The sequence below is a fragment of the Erpetoichthys calabaricus genome, chromosome 13 (assembly GCF_900747795.2).
Source record: "Erpetoichthys calabaricus chromosome 13, fErpCal1.3, whole genome shotgun sequence".
In the NCBI taxonomy this organism is placed as follows: Eukaryota; Metazoa; Chordata; class Cladistia; order Polypteriformes; family Polypteridae; genus Erpetoichthys; species Erpetoichthys calabaricus.
In genome coordinates, this window is record NC_041406.2 from 19992535 (window position 1) to 20019287 (window position 26753).

Here is a 26753-nt window from a genome sequence, read left to right on the forward strand (position 1 = left end):
CACTCCAAGTTCTGATAATGTGACTTGAACAAAACACGTCAGTCATCATTTAGAGACAAGTAGACAGGTTAGCTTAAAGTATTCATGTCTCATTTTAGTACTATCAGGAGTTTTAACGACACAATTATTTAAAAAGTGCCTAGATAATTTTAATGCACTGTGGTGGACACTTTATTAGGTACACTTACCTACAGTATTAACAATTTGCATTCAGTACAGTATACAGCGTCTCTATTAATATTGAGTTTAGACACTAAATGGCCACTTTGCTATTTCTGTCTATTCTGTGCCAACTAGTACCCCTTTGACCTCCAGAATATCTTCACTTGTCAAAGACACACGTTCAGCAAGATAATGGGCACATTAATTAGGCACTTTGATCCAGGCTTACTCAATAGCATGTTGACACACATTCATGCAAAGGTGTTCTATTGGATTGAGATCTGATGACTGTGCAGGCCATTGGAGTAAAATGAAGTCACTGTCATGTTTGTGGAACCAGGCTGAGATAATATGGCCTATGGTCCATTTGAAAAAGCATAGATTTTGATCATAGAGACAACGTCATGATCAGCAGTCATGCTTAAGTGTGTGGTGGCATTCAAACGCTGCCTGCCTAACATTAAAAGACCTAATGAATGCTAAGGAAACCTTCCTCTCACCCTCACGCTACCCCCAGCAGTCTGTACTATTCACAGGTAGGATGAATTCAGGGATTCATATTTTTTTATGCTACATTTTGACCCTACCATCTGAGTATTGCAGGAGAATTCAAGATTGTTCAGATCAGGTGTCATTATTTCACTCTCAACTTTTTCAGTTTTGGTGATTGTGTGGACACTGTACACTCATATTCTTAGCTGACAGAAGTGATTTTTTTAATTAGAATTTTTAGCAATCAGCATTTTGGTCTTCAGCTTTCACAGACCATCCACCTTAAGGTCAAATTTTCATCTGCGCATTAATGTTGTAACATGCTGTTGTTTGAGTATTTGTGGCCTTTCTGTAAGCGTGAATGAGTCTGGCCATTCTTCTCTGTCTTATCTCATTCGGAAGCTATTTTTTCCCACAGAACTGACACTTACTGGATGTCTTTATATTTATTTCAACATTTACTGTAGACTGTATTGTGTAAAAGTCTCAGGAGGCTGCCTGTTCCAGAGACGCTGGAACCACCAAGTCTAGTAGCATCGATCATACTGTAATATCAAAGTCCTTGGAAATATTAATGTCTGGTTGAACAAGATGTAAATCTTCTCTCCTTGTCTGTGTGCTGCACAATATGGTCAAAAGTTTGTGGACACCTGACCATCACTCCTATATGAACTCATTGGACATCCCATTCCAAAACCAAATTATAAAGTTTCTGATGACAGCATGAGGAATGTTTGAACATGTGCCCAGAGGTAGACTTGCACCCCTTCATATTACATGTTACTCACAGTTAATCCTACACGCTAAACACTTCACAAATTAAAAACAAGTGGTCTTCAAATTTCATAGTAACGTTCTCAACTTCCCATTATAAATAAGAATACTACAGCCTGACCACAAATGAGTACTTTACTTACTTATCCAGGCAGTCATTGTAGTTTGAATTGGCTTTGAATCCCAGAATTGAGAAAATGGGAATTGATGCGTAGATGGAGGTTGCGCTGTTTATCACACCAACAATAACTGCATCTCTTTCACAGTCATTTCTGGCAAAACAAAAATAAACTTTAATCCAAGATAAAGGAAAAAACAAACATAAATAATAACAGTAGCCACTTAGAACAGATACACTTAGGGACACAGTGCATTAAATGTATACTGGAGATAATCTGTTTATAGTACTGATTAGCAGCTTGTTTGTTTTACACTGTTTTTTGCAATATTCTGGGCAACTAGCATAATCTAAAATATCTTTATCTTTCTATCACCTTTTGTAGTGTCTTTATCTATCTATCTATCTATCTATCTATCTATCTATCTATCTATCTATCTATCTATCTATCTATCTATCTATCTATCTATCTATCTATCTATCTATCTATCTATCTTATAGTGCCTTTAACATCTTTCTGTTGTCTGAAGCTTCTTTTGCAATGGTAGCTGACAGTTGCTGGCAGGAAGGAATGCCATTCAAACTAAAGGTACATATCATGCCCGGTTTTATACAGTACATATCGTAGCAGTTTGAGCCCAGCATTGGTTTGAATCTCACACTCAGTTGCTCTCTATGATGAGTTTACATGTTCTCCATGTGCCTGCTGGTTAGTGTGTAGTGGCAACACCAGCCACCCTTCAGCACCATTATTTTCCCACATTCCTCTGTCGCTCACCTGGTGACCTTGCTTGTATGTCCGTTCTGCACTAAAGCTGGATGAGTGAGAGCCTGGCTTTGTTCCTAGATAGAGGATGAGTCATTGTGGGGTGATCTTAGTTATAATAGTTTCAGATCTTAGTTTTACTGGGGTGAAAGTGGCATATCTATTACTAAGAAAGACAGATTTAGGTAAGGGAGAAAGTAACAATAGCCAGGGAAGCTCCTGGACTAGAAAATGTCATCTTTAGCTTGGCTACTTTGGTCTGGGATGGACTGACTTACATGTCAGGGATATTTCTTTCCTCAGATCTTAATCCTAATACTGGCTTTCCCTCCTTGAGATCTTATATTGGAAGAAATAAAATTCTGAGTAATGGCCTCAGGGTTTGCCAGAAAAGGAACCATAACTGATTGTGCATCTTTGAAATGTATAACACACTCCAGGTGTATTAGACAGTGGTACTCTGACAAAATCAAGCAGGACCTACATAATTCAAATGAAACCTTACAATATGACAGGCTGGATAAAAATACACTGTTTACAATTGGTCTGAACATTCTTAATATAATATAACAGTAAACCTGCGTTAAGCCAGTTTATAGTTGAGTGCTTTCAGTAATGGATACAAGCCAGGGGGCAAAGTCCATTCCAGAGCTCATTTGCACTGCAGACGGGGGCATTTTAAAATGTCCGTTAATTAAATAGACACACATGTGAGATGTGCAAGGAAAACCAGAATACCTGGGGAAACTCCCCCAGAAATATGAGGATCCTTCTTAAGAGGACAGGTTATTTCATATCTTTCCCACAGAAATAAATTGGAAACCAAGCAGGTATCAAAGCTAACCAATGAAATTACTAGAATAGATCAAGAACATGCCAGGTGTCCAAGTGAGGCTGTTCGTAGGAAAAGGCAGGCACTGCATTCAGAACTCAACCTCTTGACAACTAAAGAAACTGAACAACTAATTTTTAGATCAAGACATCATTAATATGAATATGGAGTAAAAGCTAATACGCTTTTAGCTCAACAAATCCACAAGCAAGAAGTTTGCAATGCAATCCCAGTAATCACCAACACAAACGGAGACATAATCATTGACCATAAAAATATAATGCACACATTTAGAGACTACTATAAATCCTTATATTCTGCTGAGTTTAAAGAAGACAACAAACAATCTAATGTATTTCTGGATGCATTAGAGATACCACAAATAGATACTCTTAGTGCAGAGGAATTGGATAAACCGCAGGCACTATCTGAATAATTTGATGCTATAAAGTCACTTCAGGGTGGGAAAGCAGCAGGCCCTAATGGCTACCCTGCCGAATTTTATAGAACTTCTCCACTCAGCTAGCTCCCCTCCTATTAGCAACATTTACAGAAGCTAGAGACAATAAAACTCTACCTCAAACTTTTCGCCAAGCATTAATCACCGTCTTTCCTAAACAAAATAAGGACGTATTTCAATGTGCATCATACAGACCAATTTCACTTCTGAATAATGATGTTAAGATACTCTCCAAAGTCCTAGCTAGAAGGATGGAGAAAGTGCTGCCTTCGGTAATATCACAAGATCAAACTGGATTTATTACAGGCCGACACTTAGCATCCAATCTTCAACGCCTGTTTAATGTAATATATTAACCTGCAAAGTCAAACATCCCAGAGATTGTGTTATCCTTGGATGCAGAGAAAGCATTTGATATGATTGAATGGAACTACCTTTTCACTACATTGGAGAAATTTGGGTTTGGCCCAAACATTTGTGAATGGATCAAACTACTGTATACCAATCCTGAAGCTTAAGTTTGTTTTAACATTAATTCAGACTACTTTAAACTAAAACGTGGTACCAGACAAGGATAGCACTAACAGAATTTCAAAAGATTTCTAGTCTCAGAATTAATTTTACTAAAGGTGTGATCTTTCCAGTGAATTTTCAAGCACACAATATAATGGATACCTTCCCTTTTATTATTACAGATCAGTTTAAATACCTAGGGGTAAACATCACAAGTAAAGCTCTTTATCAACAAAATTTTGCCGTCTTTATGGAAAAAATGAAAAAAGACTAGATGGTCAACCCTTCACCTCACTTTAGCTGGGAGAGTTAACGTTGTTAAGATGAATATCCTCCCTAAGCTTCTCTTTTTATTTCAAAACATCCCAATATTCATCAATAAATCGTTTTTTAAAAAATTAGATTCAACCATAACCTCATTTATTTGGAATTCAAAACATCCACGTATCCAAAGAGCAACGCTACAAAGACCAAAGGCAGAAGGTGGCATGGCTGTACCTAACTTTCAGTTTTACTACTGGGCAGCAAACATACAAACTATAAAAACCTCGACATGGACACAGATGATAAACATATACAGGCCTGGTCTCCAATAGAAATAAAATCCTGCAGTACTTCTTTATATTCCTTGCTTTGCACTCCAATAAATGCAAGGTATCGCCAATATACTAATACCCCAATTGTGCTTCACTCACTCAGAATATGGCACCAATGTAGGAAGCATTTTAAGATGGAGAAGCTTTTATCTGTGGCACCTCTGCTTGAGAACCACCTTTTTCAACCCTCACAAACATATGCAGTTTTTAATGTCTGGAAAACATTTGGGATTAAATCACTTAGAGATCTGTAAATAGACAACGTCTTTGCATCATACGAACAATTACATTCTAAATTTAACTTTCCAGCAACACATTTCTTTCACTATCTTCAAATTAGAAACTTTGTTAAACAGAACTTGCCCAATTTTCCTCATCTCCCACCTCCCTCTATGCTGGAAAAAATATTGATCAGTTTCAAGGACTGCAATATATAAAACTATTTTACTGTCCCTCCCTTTCAAAGATCCAAGAGGTAAGTGGAAAAAGGATCTCTCACTCAACATATCAGAAAAGGAGTGGAAGGTAGCAATGCAGAGAATTCACTCGAGCTCCATATGCGCAAAGCATGCAATTATTCAACTCAAAATTATATATCGAGCACATCTGTCTCGCTTAAAATTGTCCAAAATGTTTGCAGGGCAAGATCCAACCTGCGAACACTGCAATCAAGTTCCAGCCTCACTGGATCACTTGTTTTGGGCCTGCACCAAACTAACATCATTCTGGACCAAAATTTTTAAATGCCTTTCAGACAGCCTTGGTGTCCCAATCCACTAACAGCTGTGTTTGGTGGACTCACAGAGGGGCTTAAAGTGGAGAAGGACAAACAAACTGTGATTGCCTTCACTACACTATTGGCACGCAGACTTATTTTGCTAAACTGGAAGAATCCTAACTCTCCCCTTTTAAGTTAGTGGGTAACTGATGTTACATATTATTTGAAATTGGAAAAAATCAAATTCTCACTTAGATGATCTATGCAGAAATTTTTCAAAACCTGGCAGGGTCTAATTAATAATATTTTAGAATAAGCTTTTAAAGCACTGAGGAAGTAGATTCTCTCCCCATTTTCTTTTTCTCCTCCATTTATCTATATTCACTTATTAATTTATCTACTTACTTATTTTTACTAGGTTTAAGTTTTATTCTGCTGCCCATGCTCTCTTTCTCAGGGGTGGGGGTTGATTTGTTTTCAATCCTATTCTTGTAAAATTGATCTATTTGTATGGAATGTTGTGTGATTTCAATAAAATCAATAAAATTAAAAAAAAAAAAAAGAAATATGAGGATCCTCTGAAAGGTGTTAGTTAAAAATGAAAGTAGCGGCTCCCTTTCCTTCCTGCCCAAACAATTTCACATAGTAGGGCATGCTGACATTTTACAGTTTCTCAAAACACACAAAAAATATTACAAAATCATTATCACACTAGGTCAAGGTTATTTTCTCATTGCACTCAAAAGCTGCATGATCTAATGTTGTAAAATACTGAATCCTGCTTCACCTTACAGCTTTCTCAGAATACACTGCACTCCAGTTCAGTTTGACCAACTGAACACAAAGCCCTATTTCCTAACATCCAGCAGCTGAAAAGGTTAAAACATTCCCTATATGCAAGGGTACATTCATTTTAGAATATCAGTGTCCACTACATCAACATAACATACAATATAAAATAACAAACAACTAATAATAATAATTCTTTGCACTTATATAGTGCTTTTCTCACTACTCAAAGCGCTCAGCAATTGCAGGTTAAAGGCCTTGCTCAAGTGCCCAACAGAGCAGAGTCCCTTTTGGCATTTTATGGGATTCGAACCGGCAACCTTCCGATTGCCAGTGCAGATCTCTAGCCTCAGAGCCACCACTCTGCCTAAAGCTCAGAAGCTGCATATTTGCTGATACCCGGCTGGCACATACTTATATATTGTAACATATCATAACATGTCTACACACAATTAATTCAATTCAGGGTCATGAGGGGCCTGATCACGCACACACCCATACTCATACAGGGACCGTTTATAATCAGAAATTAGCCTGGCACTCACATTCTTAAGGATGCTGAAGGAAAATCCACACAACCATAGGGAGGATGTACAGACTTGTCACAGCTAACAACCGGGCACAGGATTCAAACCCAGAATGCTGGATCTGTGAGGCAGCAGTGCTAACCATTGCAATGCTATATCTGAAAATCCCTTCAACTAAAATACATTAGCAGGATGTGTGAGTATTCATTCAGTTCTCAACTTCTTTTATCAGGCAAACCCTTGTATTTGTATGGCTCAAGGTAGAAGGTGATACTGACTTTTGTGGATTATAACTGGAAAATGCAATCATCCCTCCAAAAGCCAGAGACAGTGAGAAGAAGATCTGTGTAGCTGCATCCAGCCATACTGTGGGGTTTTTCAGCACTTCGACCTGCAATGAAACAGCACTTTTTTAGCAAACATGTTGGCAAATAGGCCACCTCCAGTACACTTCCTGCATGGAATGCCCCAAGACATGTAAACCTTGTTCTGGTTCAGATAACACTTTACTGCCACTGCAATTGACTGTCAAGAATGCCACTCTTATTGTATACTTAATCTTGTTTAGACCCATAAAAACCTACTGATCTCCACAGATTAGTCTTTATTGCAGTCATGCATCCCCTCTGAGTGTTTGGGTATGATAATAATCAGGTAAGCAAAAATAAAATAGAAAATACTGCTCCATCCATCCATCAATCAATCCACTCGAACCTGCTTAATCCACTTCAGAGGTGTGGATGCTGTAGCCTGTTCTAGTAGCATCCAATAAAGGCAGGAAAAAACTCTGGAATGGGTGCCAGTCCATTGCAGGGCATGGTCACAGGCTAATTTACAATCACAAATCAGCCTATCCTGCTCATCTTTGGGATTTAATTAAAAACATGTCCCCTTAGGACAAATAAAGACCTGTGTATTCATCTATATATAAAGTACATCCATCCATTGATACCTCCCCTTTGGTTAACCTTTGTACTGTAAGTAAGTGTCAATGTGGAATAGTAAATCATTTGGAAAAGCTTCATTATACATAAAGAACTGTCACCTACCACAGCATGGTGGCACAGTTTACCAAACCTGGTTTGACTCCTAACGTGTTCACTGCATGCATGGAATTTTTATTTCATTTCGTGGAATTTTCACTTTATTATAATAAAAAGTAATAATGTTCTCCCAGTGTCTCTCCATTTCAACAGGGGCTCTGGATTCCTCCCAAGAAACGCTCAAGATAGTCTGTGACTCTCTTAGTGAGTGTGAACATGTGGCATGTGTGTATAGTTTGCATGCTTTCCTTGGGTTTTTGTGGGATTCTTCCGTCTTATGAGGAGGGACCTCTCTAGATTAATCTAATGGATAAATAGTGTGTTTGAGCGTGCCATGCCATAGTCTAGTGCCACCATCCAGTGTCTATTTTTGTCTTGTTATAGTGTGTAGATGCCCTGGGTGCTTGTAGTCTGGCATCTATCACCCATTTCCAGAGACATCGATAGTCATGAAACCTAGATGGAGTAATGCAATGAGGACACAAACCGCAAGGTTTGGTGCAAAGTGCTGTTTATTTCAAAGCGGTGTCCAATAAATAAAGTGCTATTCAGTTCTTCAATAAATAAGTAAAAACAACTGCCCTTTGTGGGAGTTAAAATCAGTCAATAAATAAATAGATCCAAGTAATCGATAAAATCAAGAATAAAACCATTGAGATAAGAATGGATTACTTTTACTCCTGCAAGCCTCAGTACCTCTCTCCTTTTTGTCACCCTTTGTTCACCCATCAGCTGAGATGCCGGCAAGCACTGCCCATCAACAATTGGCATTCATCCCAGCCACCTCAGCCAGTCACCACTGGGATGCCCAAAGCTCAGCTTCATCATCCCACAACCAACCCTTGGCATCCGTATGAGGATCTCCAAAGCCAGTTGGCAGCTCCTGCTCCTACTAGCTCAACAGGAGTGACCCGACCCGTAGAGTCATCGCAGGGCCTCTCGACCATCTTGTCTCCTGTCCACCACACCAGGTCACACTCCTGATCTCACTCTCTGTCCTTTACACAAACTATCTCTCTTGATTTTATTTTCGTCTTCTCTCTCAATCTTCTCTTTTGTTTTGTTCTATCTTTCTTTACTGTTTGTTGATCTTTTCTTTCTTTTAATTTTTGGAATGTCTTACTCAGACACTTTATACTCTTTTGGGTACAGATGCAGTGCTTAATGACCACATTTCAATGAGGAAACTGGACAAGCTGATCACATTTGCACGTGAATACACAATCGGCCAATTTCCCCATTGCGCACCCTCACAGGTTTCCAGTGGCACACATCCACAGCCACCAAGTCTGAGCCGCTCTGATTCACACATTGCCATGAACCCCTTTACTCGCTTCACCACACAGTGTTGCTAGGATGGATTCCTGTTCCGGGGAGTCTGAAGTTGATCAAATTGCATTAATAATGGATAGGTGAGTGTTAAACGTATTAATTAAATTTGTCCTCCTCTTCATAATAAGCAAATCATTCAGTTTATTATTTTTAGTTTGTCCATGGCCTTATTAAAAGCCACAATGAAAAGCAGTTTCTCTCCTTTTGTTCATTTCTCACCTGTGTTTTCCATTACAGGGTTATGGAAATCAGGTTTGTATTTTAGTAGCTTCAATTGCCAAGACAGGAATTGTCATGGATGCTAGTACCAGTCTGGACACAGTACACTCGCACAAACCCATCCATTTGTTCACATCATGTTAGTTCATAGTGTCCAGTCTTCCTGCTGAGAGGAAGCCCATAGGAACTCGGGGTAATAATAAAATAATAATTCTTTGCATTTATATAGCTCTTTTCTCACTACTCAGAGCGCTCAGCAATTGCAGGTTAAGAGCCTTGCTTAAGGGCCCAGCAGAGCAGAGTCCCTAATTTTGGCATTTACGGGATTCGAACCGGCAACCTTCCGATTGCCAGTGCAGATCCTTAGCCTCAGAGCCACTGCTGTGCCAGCCAGGGGTACACAAGCAAACTCCTCATAGAGGGTCACCAGTTGACAATTAGGGCAGTTCATTGCAGGCCACTCTCAGTCTCAGTTAAATCCCCAGTAATCCTAACATTTATGTGTTTATAATGTGGAATGAAAACAACATCAGAACAGAGGATTTGTACACATGCTATATACAGTAAATAGGGAGCAGAATGTGTATACACATTTTCCTGTTTCTTTGGCATGCGCATATTGTCACGGTCAAATCCAGAGTTTATTAATTTGACTCCAGGCTTAGACTCAAACCCACTTTCTTAGAGTTGAGAAGCGGAGGTACTAAGCACTGTGCCGCTGCTTATTCTGTCTTTTAGAATTGTATGTTGTGTTTTTAATCAAGCCAAAGTTTTCATCTGCAGTATGAATAATTTAGAAAAAGCAACACTTACATCAGGAGTGAAGAGGTAAACAAGTCCATCAGTGGCTCCTGGTAGAGTGAGGGCACGGATGAGGAATATGGTGAGGACGAGGTATGGGAAGGTGGCAGTGAAGTAGACAGCCTGGAAAAAATGATAACATTAATCACTATGCAAATCGTATTAGAGTTTGTTTAAGTAATAGAACATTACAAACTTTTAATATTTCAACATAGATGTCTGAAGGTATGAAGTTGTTAATGTCCTGACTTTTGGCTCAGGCCCGGTGACTTGCTTAAGACCATGTAAAGCTGGGTTATGTTGAAGTAACAAAAAAAGGGGGCGCAAACGTTGCCATATGTGGCGTAATTTCAATATTCGTAGGAAAATTTTAAACTTGTAGTGGTGTATCGGCAGCAGAAAATATAGGAATGCATTTTATTAGGGTTTCAAAAAAACGTTAGGGGGGCACGATTAAAACTGTTTTGAAATCTTGGGTCTCAAATACTTAAAGGTTGAGAAACGCTGCCCTACGCCCACCTCTCTGAAACACACAATGCAGGTAGACAGCTGATTGTTCTCAGTGTTTTTTCTCTGATTATTCAAGAACTTGAGTGATGTTTTAATGTTATTTTCTTGGTAGTTAAAACTTATTTCATTAGCTTTAGGCATAAGGCAGGAAGCCATCCTGATTGGGACACCAGTCCATTTCAGGGTACAATCACTCATTCTGAGGTTATCCGAATTTCAATAAACTAATTTGCATATCTTCACGGGAACAAAATTAGCAAAATGAAAACCCATGTAAATGTGGGGAGAACATGACGACACCACACAAACAGTGAGTGGGTCAAGAGTTGTCAACCTGTGCAGTTCTTAGGCAGCTGTGCCAAATGTGTCTCAGTGTGCAGCCCACCATTCAATATGTGCATTAAACTATGTATTTATAGTATATTCAGTACATATAACAAAAAAATAAAGCAATGCCTTTAAAAATATATTCAACCTTTTAGGTTTCATATTTTATTTTTGTACAACATTGAATCATCATACCATATCATTTTCTATGCTCACTTAATCCTTAACAGTGTCTTGGGAGGCGGGAGCCATCCCAGCAGCATAGGGCATATGGCATATTTTATCTTATATATAAACGGCTACATGTGGAAGTGTGTGTGTTTGTCTGTCTGTCCGGCCCGGAAGTGAGAGGCGGAGTCGGGATAAGGCTCCATCTCTGAGGAAACAGAAACCTGCTCAGCCGCTAATACACGAGCGAGGCGAGCACATCAGCAAAACGATATCCCTTTTACTTTTCCACCCGCCGCTAATACACAAGTGAGGGGAGCACGTCTGGAAAACGAAACCTCAGAAGACAAAGTCGCTTAGCCTCTAATGCACAAGTGATGCGAGTGTGTCAGCAAAATGAAACATCCTAGGAGAGAAATACCCAGAGTAGTTCCTTTCAATTACCTGACATCTCTACATTTCAATTTTTATTCTGACGATTTCAATAGTTTCTAGGGCCATGGGCTTACACAGCTAGTATTGTATAAAATTCCAGTGTACAAAGATTCCAGACTAAAATAATCTTGTCTTATGTTTTTGTGATGATATGCTCTGTGTAAAAATGAATGATATTTTAAGCTTTCCGCTTGGCATATTCCTCTCACCTTTCCAATTGTTTCGATTCCTCTGATGAAGCAGATGTATACAAGAGCCCAAGCAGTTGCCAGACAAATAACCAACCACCACTGCAATGTGCCATTTTCCTCAATAGTTGGTGTGATATTAAGAGTTTCTCGATACCAGAAATAATTTACTGGTGAGGTTTTTTCACATTCTGGAATATAGGCTGGAAAAAAAAGAAATCAATTCAGTGACAGAGAGTTTGTTTTAAGGTAACAAGCACAGAAAAACCTTTGGAATAATAGTTTGTGTATATGCTTTCTTTCTTTCTTTCTTTCTTTCTTTCTTTCTTTCTTTCTTTCTTTCTTTCATGGTTCAGTTTCTGGAGTTGTTTAAATTATATGGGGCTGTACTCTACTCTGTGCTCAGTTAAATAGTATATTTTTGCCCTTAAAGATGGAAAGTAATGAATAATGCAGCCTGGACTATGATTTATGAGGATGCTAGTTCAAACTCAATGCCAACTCACTCTATTACTCTTAGCAAGTCACCCAGCCTCCCTGTACTCCAACTATATAAAAGTAAAATATAGTATCCAATGCTAAATGTCTTCAGACAGCATTCATGATAGAAATTTAGTACATGAAATAACCTTTTTAAGTGTATGGTCCAATTCAGGAATGCTGGGGGATCAGGTCTGTCCCTGAAGCATCAGGCACTGGGCAGATTGTCAGCCCATCACATCGGGCTCATACCAGGCCTTTATCAAGTCTCCAGTTAACCTAAACTGGACATCTTTGGGACGTAAGTGGAAAACCCCCAGCCGGACACAGAATTGCATCTCCCGGTGCTGAATCCATTAGGCAAGAGCATTAACCACTATGCCATCATACCATCCTATAAGAATAAGTAATGTTTAAAATAATCTGCACAGGGACGGCACGGTGGCGCAGTGGGTAGTGCTGCTGCCTCGCAGTTAGGAGACCCGGGTTTGCTTCCCAAGTCCTCCCTGCATGGAGTTAACATGTTCTCCCTGTGTCTGTGCGAGTTTCCTCCCTCAGTCCAAAGACATGCAGGTTAGGTGGATTGGCGATTCTAAATTGTCCCTAGTGTGTGTCCTGCAGTGGGCTGGCACCCTGCCCAGGGTTTGTTTCCTGTCTTGTGCCCTGTGTTGGCTGGGATTGGCTCCAGTGGACCCCCAGGACTCTGTAGTTAGGATATAACGGGTTGGATAATGGATGGATGGATAATCTGCACAACTTTGAAGTTTGTATTTTTTTTGTGATCACAGGACACAATTTACTTTGATCGCTTATTTCTTAAAAGGTGGATTGATTCTATATACCAGTCTGAATAAAGGATGCCTAATATTGCTTTATGTACACTATAGAGTTATCCTATTCAAAATCAAAAAGACTAAAAAAAATGGCCAGTGATCTCAAAAAGACAAATCTCTTTGAAAATTTGTTAAAAATTACAAAACAAATTGCACTGACTCAGCAGCTTAAATTTTAGCAATGTGGAAAGAGCACATAGGAACCCTGTTCTTTCCCTAACCTAACTGGACAAAATGTCCCACTTCTGGAAGCTTTCTAGATTCTGATCATCAACACCTAATGAAGAAAATCTTGCAGCTCTCTAGATTGATTTTCTTGCCCCAGCAGGATCTGGAGTGTGCTTTCAGGTTACTGAATGTCGCAGTAGGGGGCATTAAGTGTGCCACTGCATCCCATTAGTAGGTTAATATGAGCTACTGTCGGCGCTGCAGATCCTCTATTCATGGTAAGTAGGGTGTTGGGTGTGCTACAGTTCAGTACCCCACGAGGTGACGAATGTGCTCTCCCGCTCATGTTGCAGCACCTCTGTAGGAGACAAATGGAGAGTGTGCTAGGTGGTGCTGCATTGGGCTGGAAGCTGGAATTGAGCAACAGGCTGTAGGATATCAGACTTTATTCTTCCCCCAAAGTTCACACATTTTAATTTTACCTGTAAATATGTATATATTATACATATGAATTATATTATTGTATAATTATTGCCTACCATACTCTATTCTTTTTTTTTGCAAAAGCAGCAAATTCCATGGTGCTCTCCTGATATTATCACACATTTAAACAGATCAACAGCCATGCCATTAAAAATACGGGAAATGTAGCGCCGACAAGGTTTTTGCTTGGAGACTAATTTTGTCTAAATTTTTAAATTTTTAAGTCACATTAAGCTGCAATAACACTCTCACTTTAATATAAAATATACCATGAAACAACACAAGTCAGCCAATTCTACATTATCTCTCATTCCACCTGGTTTAGTGTCACCTGTAAACTTGTCCAGCTTGTTATTTAAATTCTTATCAATGTCATTTATGTGTATATACCAGATGTAAATACAGTCCGGCTTTTTCCACAAGGTTTCAGATAATGGGATCATGGAAACAGGAGTAAGGCATACATCTGGCAAGCTGATTTGTGTATTTTGTTAATTACAATGAAGGTCTGTATTTCAATGTATTCTTGTTTGTCATGGAGCCGGAGAGTTGGAGATGTGTTGCATGTTGGTTATGGTCTACCGATAGACTTAAAGAAAAACAAGGATCGTAATGAAAAGTCGAGCAAGGAAATCTACCTTCTGGCTGTCTATAGCTGACTTTTATTCACTGTATTATTGTTAAAATTCCTTTTTTCCATTGAAATTCTTCTTCTTTTATCTTTCTTGTTCTTCTCTTCAACAGAAGCTTCTTGCATCAGGAACAATCGCTGCAAAGAAATCATTAACCTTCTGTTGGAGATCTCTTGACTCGTATCTCCTTTCCTGTGTGGAAATCTGATTTCTTCAACCGTCTCCATCTTGAGCTCTTGAATATGATGGTCAGTGTGTCATCTTGCTCCTACATTCATAGGTGGTACTATTACTTTGATCACACAAGGAACCTGATAGTGGGGGATCCAGGCTGTACCTCACTCCCTTAACCTGATCATGCACATCAGTCTCTTCTGGTCTGTTTGGGCATTTTCAGTCTGTGTTATGTTTGGAATACAGTACTCCCAGGGTAAGCGGGTTTTGAGTTCGCCATTCAGGTGTTGTTATTCTTTCTGTTGTTTTTTCAGATATTTAAATTTTACACTGTCTTAGTTATTTCTTTGCAGAATTCAAGTCAATAATAATTTCTTCAAAGGAAAAAAAGATGAGCCAGGGTCAAAACCGGAAGGTTTTTTAAAGGTGGCTACTAAAAGAAAATGTCAAAAATCATATTTAAAACAAACAGAAGCAAAGATAAAAAATTGAAAATACTTTTAGAACTTTTACAAATGAACTCTTATGGATTATTCATCAATCTCGTATAGTGCAGATACTTTGATGTAGACAAACAATGCACTGAGTTTGAAGCCATGTCCCTAGCACTGCAAAATAGTGGCACCCTTAGGAAAACAAGATGTCATTGTAGTAAACTTGAAATACAATAATGTAAATAAAGAACTTTGTCAAGTGTGTTTCAAAGAAGAAATTTAGACTGCACCTGAATTCTCCATGGATAACAAAACCGCCAATCATCAGACGTTTACAGAAAAATGTATGAATGGTGAAATAAAGTTATAAAGTGTGCTAAATCCTATCTGGTTGGATATGCAAGTAAGAATATGACTGTACTCTGTGTACAGTAATCCCTCCTCCATCGCGGGGGTTGCGTTCCAGAGCCACCCGCGAAATAAGAAAATCCGCGAAGTAGAAACCTTATGTTTATATGGTTATTTTTATATTGTCATGCTTGGGTCACAGATTTGCGCAGAAACACAGGAGGTTGTAGAGAGACAGGAACGTTATTCAAACACTGCAAACAAACATTTGTCTCTTTTTCAAAAGTTTAAACTGTGCTCCATGACAAGACAGAGATGACAGTTCTGTCTCACAATTAAAAGAATGCAAACATATCTTCCTCTTCAAAGGAAATAGAGAGGAAAGCAAACAAATCAATAGGGCTGTTTGGCTCTTAAGTATGCGAAACACCGCCGGTACAAAGCTGTTGAAGGCGGCAGCTCACACCCCCTCCGTCAGGAGCAGACAAAGAGAGAGAGAGAGAAACAAAGTCAAAAATCAATACGTGCCCTTTGAGCTTTTAAGTATGCGAAGCACCATGCAGCATACTTAAAAGCTGCACACAGAAGGTAGCAATGTGAAGATAATCTTTCAGCATTTTTAGACGAGCGTCCGTATCGTCTAGGTGTGCGAACAGCCCCCCTGCTCAATCCCCATACGTCAGGATCACAGATAGTCAGCGCAAGAGAGAGAGAAAAGTAAGTTGGGTAGCTTCTCAGCCATCTGCCAATAGCGTCCCTTGTATGAAATCAACTGGGCAAACCAACTGAGGAAGCATGTACCAGAAATTAAAAGACCCATTGTCTGCAGAAATCCGCGAACCAGCAAAAAATCCGCGATATATATTTAAATATGCTTACATATAAAATCTGCGATAGAGTGAAGCCGCGAAAGGCGAAGCGCGATATAGCGAGGGATCACTGTACATGTTAATGTTAATATCATGATTAGTGCACCTCTTCCTGCTGTGCTACTGGATTGCCCTCTTTTGAAATATCTGTACATATGATTAAGACAAATTTTTTTTTCTTTACCTGTCCTGTTTTCATTTAGTGGGCATTCACTCCAAGGTAATGGTTGTTGGAAAGAATTAAAGAAATACCAGAGCACCCAGGCCAGGATGGTGTTGTAATAGAGTCCCACGAGGAAGGAAACAGTGAGAGATGCCAGACCTGCAAACAAACAAGTAAGCAGACTTGTTAGAGAATGTGGCCATCTATCTATCTATGTTGTATAGTGCCTTTCATATCTATCTATCTATCTATCTATCTATCTATCTATCTATCTATCTATCTATCTATTATATAGTGCCTTTCATATCTATCTGTCTGCATGCCTGTCAGTCTGTATGGCTGTCTACAGGCTTTCATAGTATAAAACGCCAAATAACTTGTTATAATTTCTGTACACAGACTGAAAACAGGAAGCATTCCCCAATGTCATTATTATGAAATCCAGCAAAACAAATCTGTGAACAAGTTATTACTGTACATCTGATTTGCTCTTTTGATCAAATGTTGGCATGATTGAATTATTAATATATTGGATTTACGTACCCACACCTCCAATGTATGGTGATATTGAATTCCAGACTCCTATACTTCCTGTACGCAGCCTTTGCCCAATCGCTAGTTCAAGATGAAGCAAAGGGATGCCTTCAAATATTAGTGCAATGATGTATGGTATCAAGAAAGCCCCTGCAATCAGAAAATTACAACATTAGAACAATTGTGCCATTCAGCCAAACAAGCTTGTCCATCCTATTCACTGAGGTTGTCTAAAATAACGTAGTTGATATTTGAAGGTCATTAAAGTCCTACTCTCCACCACGCTACTTGGTCAGTTAATCCATGTGTCTATAGTTCTTTTCGTGAAGAAAAATCTTTCTAACATTTCTGTAAAATCTGCCCTTAATTTTCCAACTGTTTCCTCATATTGTTATTGCAGAATTTTTTTTAAAGTAATTTAGTTTAAAGACAAATTATTCACAAAGAAAATTTCAGTAAATTTGACATTTTTATGTCCTTATTTTGCCTTGTAGGGTGGATAAACTAATGTAGATGTAACTGCTGTGTCGTCTCTGTGATAACAAATGTGCGGCATGCACATAATTTCCATTATTATTATTCTTATTACCCTTTCTCAGACTTTTCCAGCATACAGCTATAAGGCAGTAACCAACCCTGGATGGGGTGTCTGCCCACTGTAGTGCATACTAACAGGTGTCATTACTGAAGATAACGCGATGTGAGGGGAAATTACCCTGAAATGAGGAGAACTGGCACACTCCATGCCTTCAATATCCGAGCTGGGATTTAATCCCAGGTAACAGCACTTAACATAAAGTTAATGTAGCACTCTATAATCCATTTAAGGGGCTTAAGGAGCTGAAACCTATCATCAGCCCTGGAAGTAAGGGAGGAAACAGGGACAGTGTCTCAATCCATCATGCAACAAACCTGCAGTGACACAGGGCTTACATGAAAGCAGCAGCTTACGTAATATACTATGTAAAAATAAATGTTGGCCAAGACAAATTCCAACACTCATATACTTGTTTTTAAGTTTTTTTTATAAATACTTCAAGAGCAAAAAGAGCTGAAAATCATCTTTCCACCACCAAGAAAAGGTAACAACTATGTGCAACTATGAACTTGACACCGGTTCATTGCACCCATACTTATATTTAGCGCCACAGACCAATCTAACCTCCATGTCCTTGATACATAGGAATAAACTGGACTTTCTGGGCAAAATTCATTCAGGAACACAAAGAACAGGCAAAATCTACTGAGACTGGGATCAGACTGGATTTTGGAAAGACACCAGGCATGCTTGGAAGTCTTGGAATCCAAGGATGAAAGGATTCTGTCATCACTTAGCTAGAGAGAACTTTATTTGTCTCCAGGGGGAAACTTTGTCTTTCTTTTTATTTTTACAGAATCATGTTAATAATATATAAATAAATAGACAAATATTTGTATGCACACACAATAGTCAAAACACACACCAGAAAGACTAAAAAGGAAGAAAATTAAAAAGGAGGAAAACCTCTGACTTGGTAGTTCCAGTCACCGTGAGGTATTATACAGGCATATTGCTGTTCATCTAAAGAACCCCCCGTAGCCTTTCTTGACACACTTGTGTAGAATAATTTATTGGCCGATAGCCCCTAGTGTTTGTGTGTGTGTGTATCAGAGAGAGGATGTGCAGCATTGCTCATAATGGTACTCAGTTTTGTTTTAATTCTCTCCTGCTCTGTGACCTCCAGGGGGTCCAGAGAGGGTCCCATAACTGAGCTTGCCTTGTTAATTAGCTTATTGATTCGGTGGGCCTCTCTTGAAGTGATGTTAGAAGCCCAGCACACCACAGTATAGAAAATCGCACTGACCACCACACAGTTGAAGAAGAGGTGAAGGATGTCACTACCCACATTAAAGGAATGCAGTCTCCTAAAGAAGAGGAGTCTGCTCCGCCATGTCTTATATAGTTCCTCTGTGTTGCAAGACCAGCCCAGCTTGTCATTGATGTGAACCCCCAGGTACTTGTAGGAGTGCACCACCTCTACATGTATTTCCTGAATGATGACCAATTCACTGTACTCCATATGTAAGAGCCAATCTTAGAAAGTTAAAGTTTTGAGTTAAACTCGTATTAATGTTTGCTTAATTTGAATAGAATATAAATTTCTTCCATAGTCATAGACAATGGTATAGCCTTTTCCCCCTATAAATCAGTAAGAGATAGAACCTTCTTGCTATAACGAAGATACAGTGTGAGAATTGAGTCAGTTGTGTTCAGAACACGTCCCAGTAAACAGCGTCTTGTAAGACCCATTTTCAACTCAGAAATGGGGTAGGCATACAGTTTTGTGACTGTCGTCATTTTGAAAAGGTTCAGAAACATTTGAAGTGATTTGTAACGATTTGAAATGTAACAAGATTTAAGCTTTGAACAGAACTTTTCTTAGCAAGAGTTTTTCTTTTTTTGGCTATTTAATTTTTTCTTTTTTGTGGGAACTGTTTTACTTTAAATTTTAACTAAAAACTTTTAAAAACGAAGATATTTTGTCTGTGGAATCATTTCGGCGTTTCAGGCTTTTGTTGAATCCCATTTTTTAAGTTAGAGCTGCTGAACTTTTGTAATTTTGGAAAAACGCAGCTCCACTATACATGTCACAATAGTACTACTACTATTACTAAAGGAAAGAAAATCAAGTACATGGAGAAAAACCCACAGAGACCCTGGGAAAACATGCAGACTCCACACAAGCCAGTAATACTGAGCTGTGAGGCAGCAACACTAACCACTCGGCTACAGATACAAAATTGGATCATGATGTACTGTGTTACAAGTTTTCATATAAAACATTTATCATATATGCAGTAGGTTTAGAAAGTCTTCAGACCTCTTCACTTTTTTTGTGTTTTGTTTCGTTACAACCTTTGTGTTAAAATCATTTAAATTCATTTTCCCCGCATCAAGCAACACTCAATACCCAAGACAAAGTGAAAACAGGAGTTTAGAAATTTTTGTAAATAAAAACCAGAAATCCCTCATTGACACTCGTATTCAGATCCTTTTTTGTGACATTTGAAATTTTGCATCCCATTCTGTTGATCATCGTTGAGAATGTTTAGAGTCACATCAATTGTTCATGATTAGGAAAGACACACCTGTTTATAGAAGACTCCACAGCTGAACAAAAACCACACCATGACGTTGAAGGAATAGACAGCAGAGCTTAGAGACAGGATTGTGTCGAGGTCCGTATCTGGGGAACGCTACAAAAATTCCTGTAGCCTTGAAGGTTCCTATGAGCACAGTAGCCTCCGTAATTCTTAAATGGAAGAATGTTGGAACAATCATGACTTTTCTAGAACTGACCATCCAACCAAATTGAGTAAGCATGGGAGAAACGTTGTGTTAAGAGCGCTGACCAAGAACCCAATAGTCACTCTGGTTAAACTCCAGTGAACCTGTGTGGAGATGGGAGAAACTTCCAGAAAGACAACCATCACTGCAACACTGCACTAATCTGGGCTTCATGAAAGTGTCAAAGGAGAAGCCTCTGCTCAGTAAAAGACACATTGAAGCCCTCTTGGAGTTTGCAAAAAGACACTTAAAGGACATTCAGACTGTGACAAACAAGATTCTCTGGTCTGTTGAAACCAAGATTAACATAATTTCTGCAAGAATCCAGGCACTGTTCATCGACTGCACAATACCATTCCAATGGTGAAGCTTGGTGGTGACAGCATCATGCTGTGGGGTTGGGGACTGGGAGACAAAACAAGGTTGAGTGAAAGCTGAGCAACGCAATTGGCTTTAATGAAAACCTGCTCCAGAGATTTCTGGAGCTCAGACTAGTCTGAAGGTATAACTTTGAAACAGTCATGACTTTTCCTGGAACTGCTCATCCAACCAAATCGAGCAATCATGGGAGAAAGGTCTTGTTAAGAGAGGTAACCAAAAGCCCAATAATCACTCTGGTTGAGGTTCAGAGAACCTGTGTGGAAATGAGAGAAAATTCCAGAAGGACAACTGTCATTGAAACACTCCACAATGACCCTAAGCTCAAAGCAATGTCAACTCAGGGGTGGCTTAGGGACAACTCTTGAGTGGCCCAGTCAGAGAACGGACTTGAAGTCAATTGAACATCTCTAGAGAGACCTGAAAATAACTGTCCATTGATGGTCTCCATTCCACATGAGAGAGCTCGAGAAAATCTGTAGAGAAGAATGTCAGAAAATCCCTGAAGCTTGTTGTGTCCACTTCAAGAAGACTCCAAGCCGGAAATACTTCCAAAGGGGCATCAACTAAGTAGTGAAGATTGTGAATACTTGTGTCAATGTGATATTTTCAGTTCAGCAACATAACAAAATGTGAAAAAATGAAGGGCTCCGAGTCCCTTCTGAAGGCTCTCTATATACTGCATGCTTCACGTGATCTTCAATTGGCCTCTGGCTAAACTTGCAAGTTCCTAATCTTTTGTTTCTTTTTTTTTTTTTTTTTTTTTTAGAAAACCTTGATGGGCACAAAAAGATCTAAATCTGTTCCTGTACTTCTGTGTTATTTGCTTTATACATACATCATGCCATGTCAGCAATTGCTTTTGCTGAAGTCCTGTTAAGAAAATGTCTTATCTGTCTTAGTGCTCAGCTTCTAATCTCTGACTGACTGCCCATGACCAAGCTTTGTTTTACTGGTTTTCAGTCTTACTGACTGCGTCGACACTTGATAAAATAAAAGATCGCCAGTTAAATCTCAGAATAGCTAGTTAAACAAAGACCTGGGACTGAAGTAGGCTGTCAGCTACACTGTAAAACAGAGGCCGCCATTGAATGTTTTTTATGCAGTAATTAGGGTGTCGGCAACTGCTGATCCTAATGTGATGTGGGAGACCTTCCGTTACAAGACCCTGAAGGTTGCTGAGGGTTGTGTTGGTGTTACCGGTGTTCCCAGAAGGAGGTGTTTCATCTCGCAGGGCACCCTGTATATCATCGAGAGGAGTTGCAGCGCACGGCTCAATGGCAACTCTGGTCTGTACCGAGAACTGAGAAGGACGGCTGTGAGGGCTCTGAGGGCAGATAAAGAGACGATTGTTAGAGGAATAGGTGAGCAACTGACACACCATCTGTGGGCTAGCGACCCACGTCCTGCTTACAGAGGAATCGAAGCATTACGCACATCCGAATCTGTTCCTCAAAGAGTCGCAGTCAGGGCGGCTGATGGAACGGTCCTTGCAGATGACACTGCAGTTGTGACCCACTGAGCTGGCTACTCTGAGCAGTTGTTCAAAGCTGATCCCCGGGCTAGGACGTTGGATATCTCTGGGTCCACGGTTCTTGAGGCTGACCCTCCAATTAGCTGTGAACCCCCCAGTCTCACTGAGATTGCACAGGTGGTGAACCAGCTGAGGGGAGGAAAGGCTGCAGGGATCTGTGGTGTCCGGGGTGAACTTCTCCAGGCTGGTGGTAAGGCTGTCCTCCTAGCATTTCAAGCAATCTTTGCTTCCATTTGGGAGACTGGCATCATCCCAACTGACTGGAAAACGGGACTTGTTGTCCCTATCTGGAAAGGTAAAGGTGATCACCTGGATTGCAGCAACTACAGGGGGATAACACTGCTCTCGGTGCCAGATAAGGTCCTTGCTAGGGTCGTCCTCAATAGGATCCGTGATCACTTGCTAACCTACCAGCGACCGGAACAGTTTGGCTTTACACCTAAGAAGTCTACCATCGACTACATCCCAGCATTGAGGGTTCTCATGGAGTGCAAACATGAATATCGTCAAGAGTTTCTTTGCAGCCTTTGTCGATTTTCGTAAAGCGTTCGACTCAGTTGATGAGCTGACCTGTGGGGCCTCCTGAGGGTTCGCAGGATCCCCTTGAGGTTTCTGGATATCATAGCTGGCCTATACGCTGGTAATGGGAGTGCTGCACGGAGTGGAGGCAGGACCTCTGTGTTTTTCCCAGTTGATACTGGGGTTCGTCAGCGGTGTGTTCTGCTCTTACTCTGTTCAATGCTGGTATGGACTGGGTGTTGGGCAAGGTCGTGGGGTCCAGTGGCTGTGGGGCATCTGTTGGTGAAGAAAGATTCACGGATCTTGACTTTGCTGTCAACACTGTGATCTTCGCGGAGTCAATGAAGACTCTGATCAGGGCGCTCAAGAGACTGAGTGAGGAGTCTGAGTGTCTGATAAAAACCAAGAGCCAGGCCTTTAATGACCTATTGGGCACGGCCACCAGCAGTGTGTCTGTCTGCAGAGAGAGTATCGACCTCGTCGAGAGTTTACTTACCTTGGCAGTGACATTCATGTCTCAGGTGACTCTTCTTATGAAGTCAGTAGACGGATTGGGAGAGCACGGGGGGTCATGAGGTCACTGGAAAGGGGTGTGTGGATGTTTTTACATATATCTGGAATCATCAGCATAGCAGTGCTAGTCCAGGCCATGGACATGAATTATTTGAGATAAAGGAAGCAGATAACTATGAAATAGTAGAAGCCCCAAAACTGAGCCTTGTGGAAAACCCTACCAAACAGGTACCATGGGAGATTTATGAGGTCTGAGTACAACAAACTGCTGCCTGTCTGATTTTAAATAAAAAAAAAAGACCTAAACCAATCTAATACACAGGGATGACTGCAAATGTCCAGGCAGTATTGTGTAACAGTCCCTGTCTAAAGCAGCACTGAGTGTCACGGTGTGGATTGGCTCCATGTTCCCTTTTCCCTTTGTGAGCCTAATTAACCCACCACCATCGATAGTCAGGGCCAAGGTGAGCCGGGCAAATGAGGACACATACTTAACTCAAGGGGTAGGTGCAACAAGTTTGAGAGCGCTTTTATTAAAACAGCCCAAATAAACAGTGTCCAAAATAGTGCAGTACAATCTTCTTCAATAAATAAATTTGAAGAAGAGGTTAAACCCGAATCCATAAATAATTCAAATGAATCAAGGTTAAAATTCCATAACAGGGTTCATTCTTCTACAATTGACATCTCCTCTGCTTACCCCGCACAGGATCCTGCAGCAGAGGAGACGTCTAACCAACAGGCACAGCTAACCTTCTTTTACAGACTTGGTTTTCTGCTGCCCATGGTTTCTCAGCAGTGTGCCATGCCTGCCCTTTCTTTGCTCCTTCAGCTCCCCCTGCCAATCTTTGGCTTTACATGGGTTTGAGCATCATTCAGTGGGAGTGACCCTCTACAGCCCCGAGCATCAACCTCATGCTCCCCCAAGGGGCTCTCCTCCCGGCTGCCTGCCTCCTCCTCTCCTCCACACAGGCTTCTTCCTAACCTGCTGCGTTCAATCTCTCTCCTCTTTAACCACCATCGACATTCTTCTCTTTCTTTTTTCTCCATCTCCATCATTTTCTTTCTGTTTCTTTTCCTTTTCGTCTGTTCTCTTCTCTCTTCTATTCTTTCCTTGTCCCAGCTCTGCTGTGCAGGCTTCTTTTATTGTTTTGGCTGGGCGCAGATGTGAGACACCACTCTGTCCACGGCATAAATTAGGCAACTGAGTGATGCTTGCAATCACATGAGTATGTGTGTTCAGCCAGGTACACCCAACCATCCCCAGAGCGGAGCGCACTTGCGCACACCCATGCCCGATTCTGAGCTTGCACGATCTAGGGTACGACTATTTATAACTATGGACCAGTTATCACACTGAGATCTAACAAAAGAAGCATGCCCATAAGTCCCCGAGTCTGCAGCCATCCACAGATCATTAGCCACCTTTACCAGAGCTGTCTCTGTGCTGTGACCAGAGTGAAATCCAGACTGGAGGGGTTCAAATAGAGCATTTACAGTACATGCATGTGATCCTGAGCAGCGACAGCATGCTCCAGAACTATGGAAAGAAGGAGAAGTTGAGAAATGGGCCTGTAATTAGCTAAACTGACTGGATTGAGGCCGACTTTCGACTTTAGAATAGGTCTGACAGCAGCGGTTTTCAGAGTGGAAGGTACAAATATTGGAGGTAGGGAACTATTAATTATACTTTTTATAAGAAGACAAAATAACAGGTAGACATTATTATATAAGTCGTGTAGGCATAGGGTCCATATGAGATGAAGATGGCTTAGAACTGTTAGCCACTCTGCTAATGAAAGAAGAATCAACAGGATGGAAAGTGGATAAGCGAGTAACTTGCTTATGAGAAACCAAGAATTTTGAGAAAATAATTTATAAACCTCAGGTTTAACAGCATTACTACAGTTTACCTTATTTATTTCCAACTTAATGACCATATTTCAGATTTAAATATGAATTTGCCAATCACACATTGTGCAAAAATAAACACATTACATAAATAAACACTTAATTGAACTAGAATCTGTACTCAATACAACACCAAAAAGATGTGCAATGGAATGCATAATGTATCATAAATACATTAAAGCATTGATAATGGTTAGAACCAGTCACTCTGCAGGGATCAGCGTCCTAACGGCTTGATGGAAAAAGCTGTTCCAGAGCCTGGTGGTCCCAGATCTGATGCTGTGGTATCGTCTGTCTGAAGGTAATCGTGAGAGCAGTTCATGACTTGGATGACTGGGGTCATTGATAATTTTCCTGGCTTTCCTTACACACGGCCTAACATATACTGTACTGTATGTCTAGTTGGTTGGGAACACCACCTCCAATGATATGTGGGGCAGAACGCAGTACCTTCTGCAAGGCATTGTGGTTAATGGCATTGCAAGTCCCATACCAGAGAGAGATCAAGTGAGGATGCTTTCAATTGTGCAGAAGTAAAATGATTCGAGGGTGCAGCCTTATGCTAAAATCATTTAAACTGATTTTTTTCCCTCATCAGACAACACTCAATACCCCGGAAAGACAAAGCAAAAGCTGGATTTTAGAATTTGTGCCAATCTCTCTATTATAAAAAAAAAATCTTGGTGGGAGACCAGGGAGACGAGACGTGATCTTCTCAGAAGACACTTAAAAGACCCGCGAGATGAAGGAGATTGGCCACAGAGCGTCTTGCGGGCACCTTAAGAGATGAGACTTGGTGCCAAGAGATTGCAATTTGACATCCCGCGAGAGACACTGTAACGTCACGTGAGCCAAGGCAGTGAGACAACATTTAAAACAAGTTCAGGGACATCTAACCAAGCAGTGGTTGGATTGCTGTTGGCAGACACGCTTCATGTGCTCCCAGTCTCTTAAAACAACGACAAGCAGAACACGCAGCTTGCCAGAAGCAGCAGTTGGAAGCCAGCAGATGATTCGACTGCAACTCCTTAGCGCGTGTTCAGCTCCCCCTTCACAACGCGAGCGGTGGAGACACAAAGTGGCAAAAGGACAGCTGCTGTACAGGCTTTTAAATGATCACGCAGCACGACAAAAATAACAGACAGCTCACCAGCAGCAGCAGCAAGACAACATGATCCGATTGCATCTCCTTAGCGTGCGTTCAGCCGCCCCCCCTTCACAACGCGAGCAGCGTTATACGTCCGGTGAGAAAGAGATTTAACCACGCCTGAGGCTGGAAATAAAGGACAAGTACTGTTTTTACAAAAGTTTTAAAGTAAAAGTGAAAATAATGCATATGTAACAATTCCCATTGCATATCCGGTAAACCAAACCCGGGGGTGGGCGAGTGAAGCGATCAGGGAGCAGAGCCCCCTAGTTTATTAAAAATAACAAACGGAAATGTTCACATTGAGACAAGCTTTCAGGCCCTTAGTGATGATACTTCAGATTTGGCTTGGGTGCATCTCATTCTGTTGATCATCACCTGTGGTCAGTTCAGCTGATTGGACAGGATTAGGAAAGGCACACACACAAACCTACTTATAGAAGGTCCCACAGCTGACGATGTGTATCAGAGCAAAAAACACGCCTAGAGACTTAGAGGAAGGCTGCACAATCTATCTGCACCATAAAAGTTTCCC

General features: G+C 40.5%; 1 protein-coding gene across 1 annotated transcript in view; it reads right to left on the bottom strand.

The window, feature by feature from the left end:
- slc6a18 (solute carrier family 6 member 18) overlaps positions 1–26753 on the bottom strand; it is a 54958-nt gene that overhangs the window by 18039 nt on the left and 10166 nt on the right. Inside the window, exons 2-7 of the mRNA XM_028817800.2 lie at positions 16898–17038; positions 16376–16513; positions 11792–11973; positions 10155–10265; positions 7026–7138; positions 1572–1700 (exon numbers count right to left, since the gene is read on the bottom strand). Of these exons, the coding sequence (XP_028673633.2) occupies positions 1572–1700; positions 7026–7138; positions 10155–10265; positions 11792–11973; positions 16376–16513; positions 16898–17038 (814 nt within the window). The remainder of the gene's footprint in view (positions 1–1571; positions 1701–7025; positions 7139–10154; positions 10266–11791; positions 11974–16375; positions 16514–16897; positions 17039–26753) is intronic.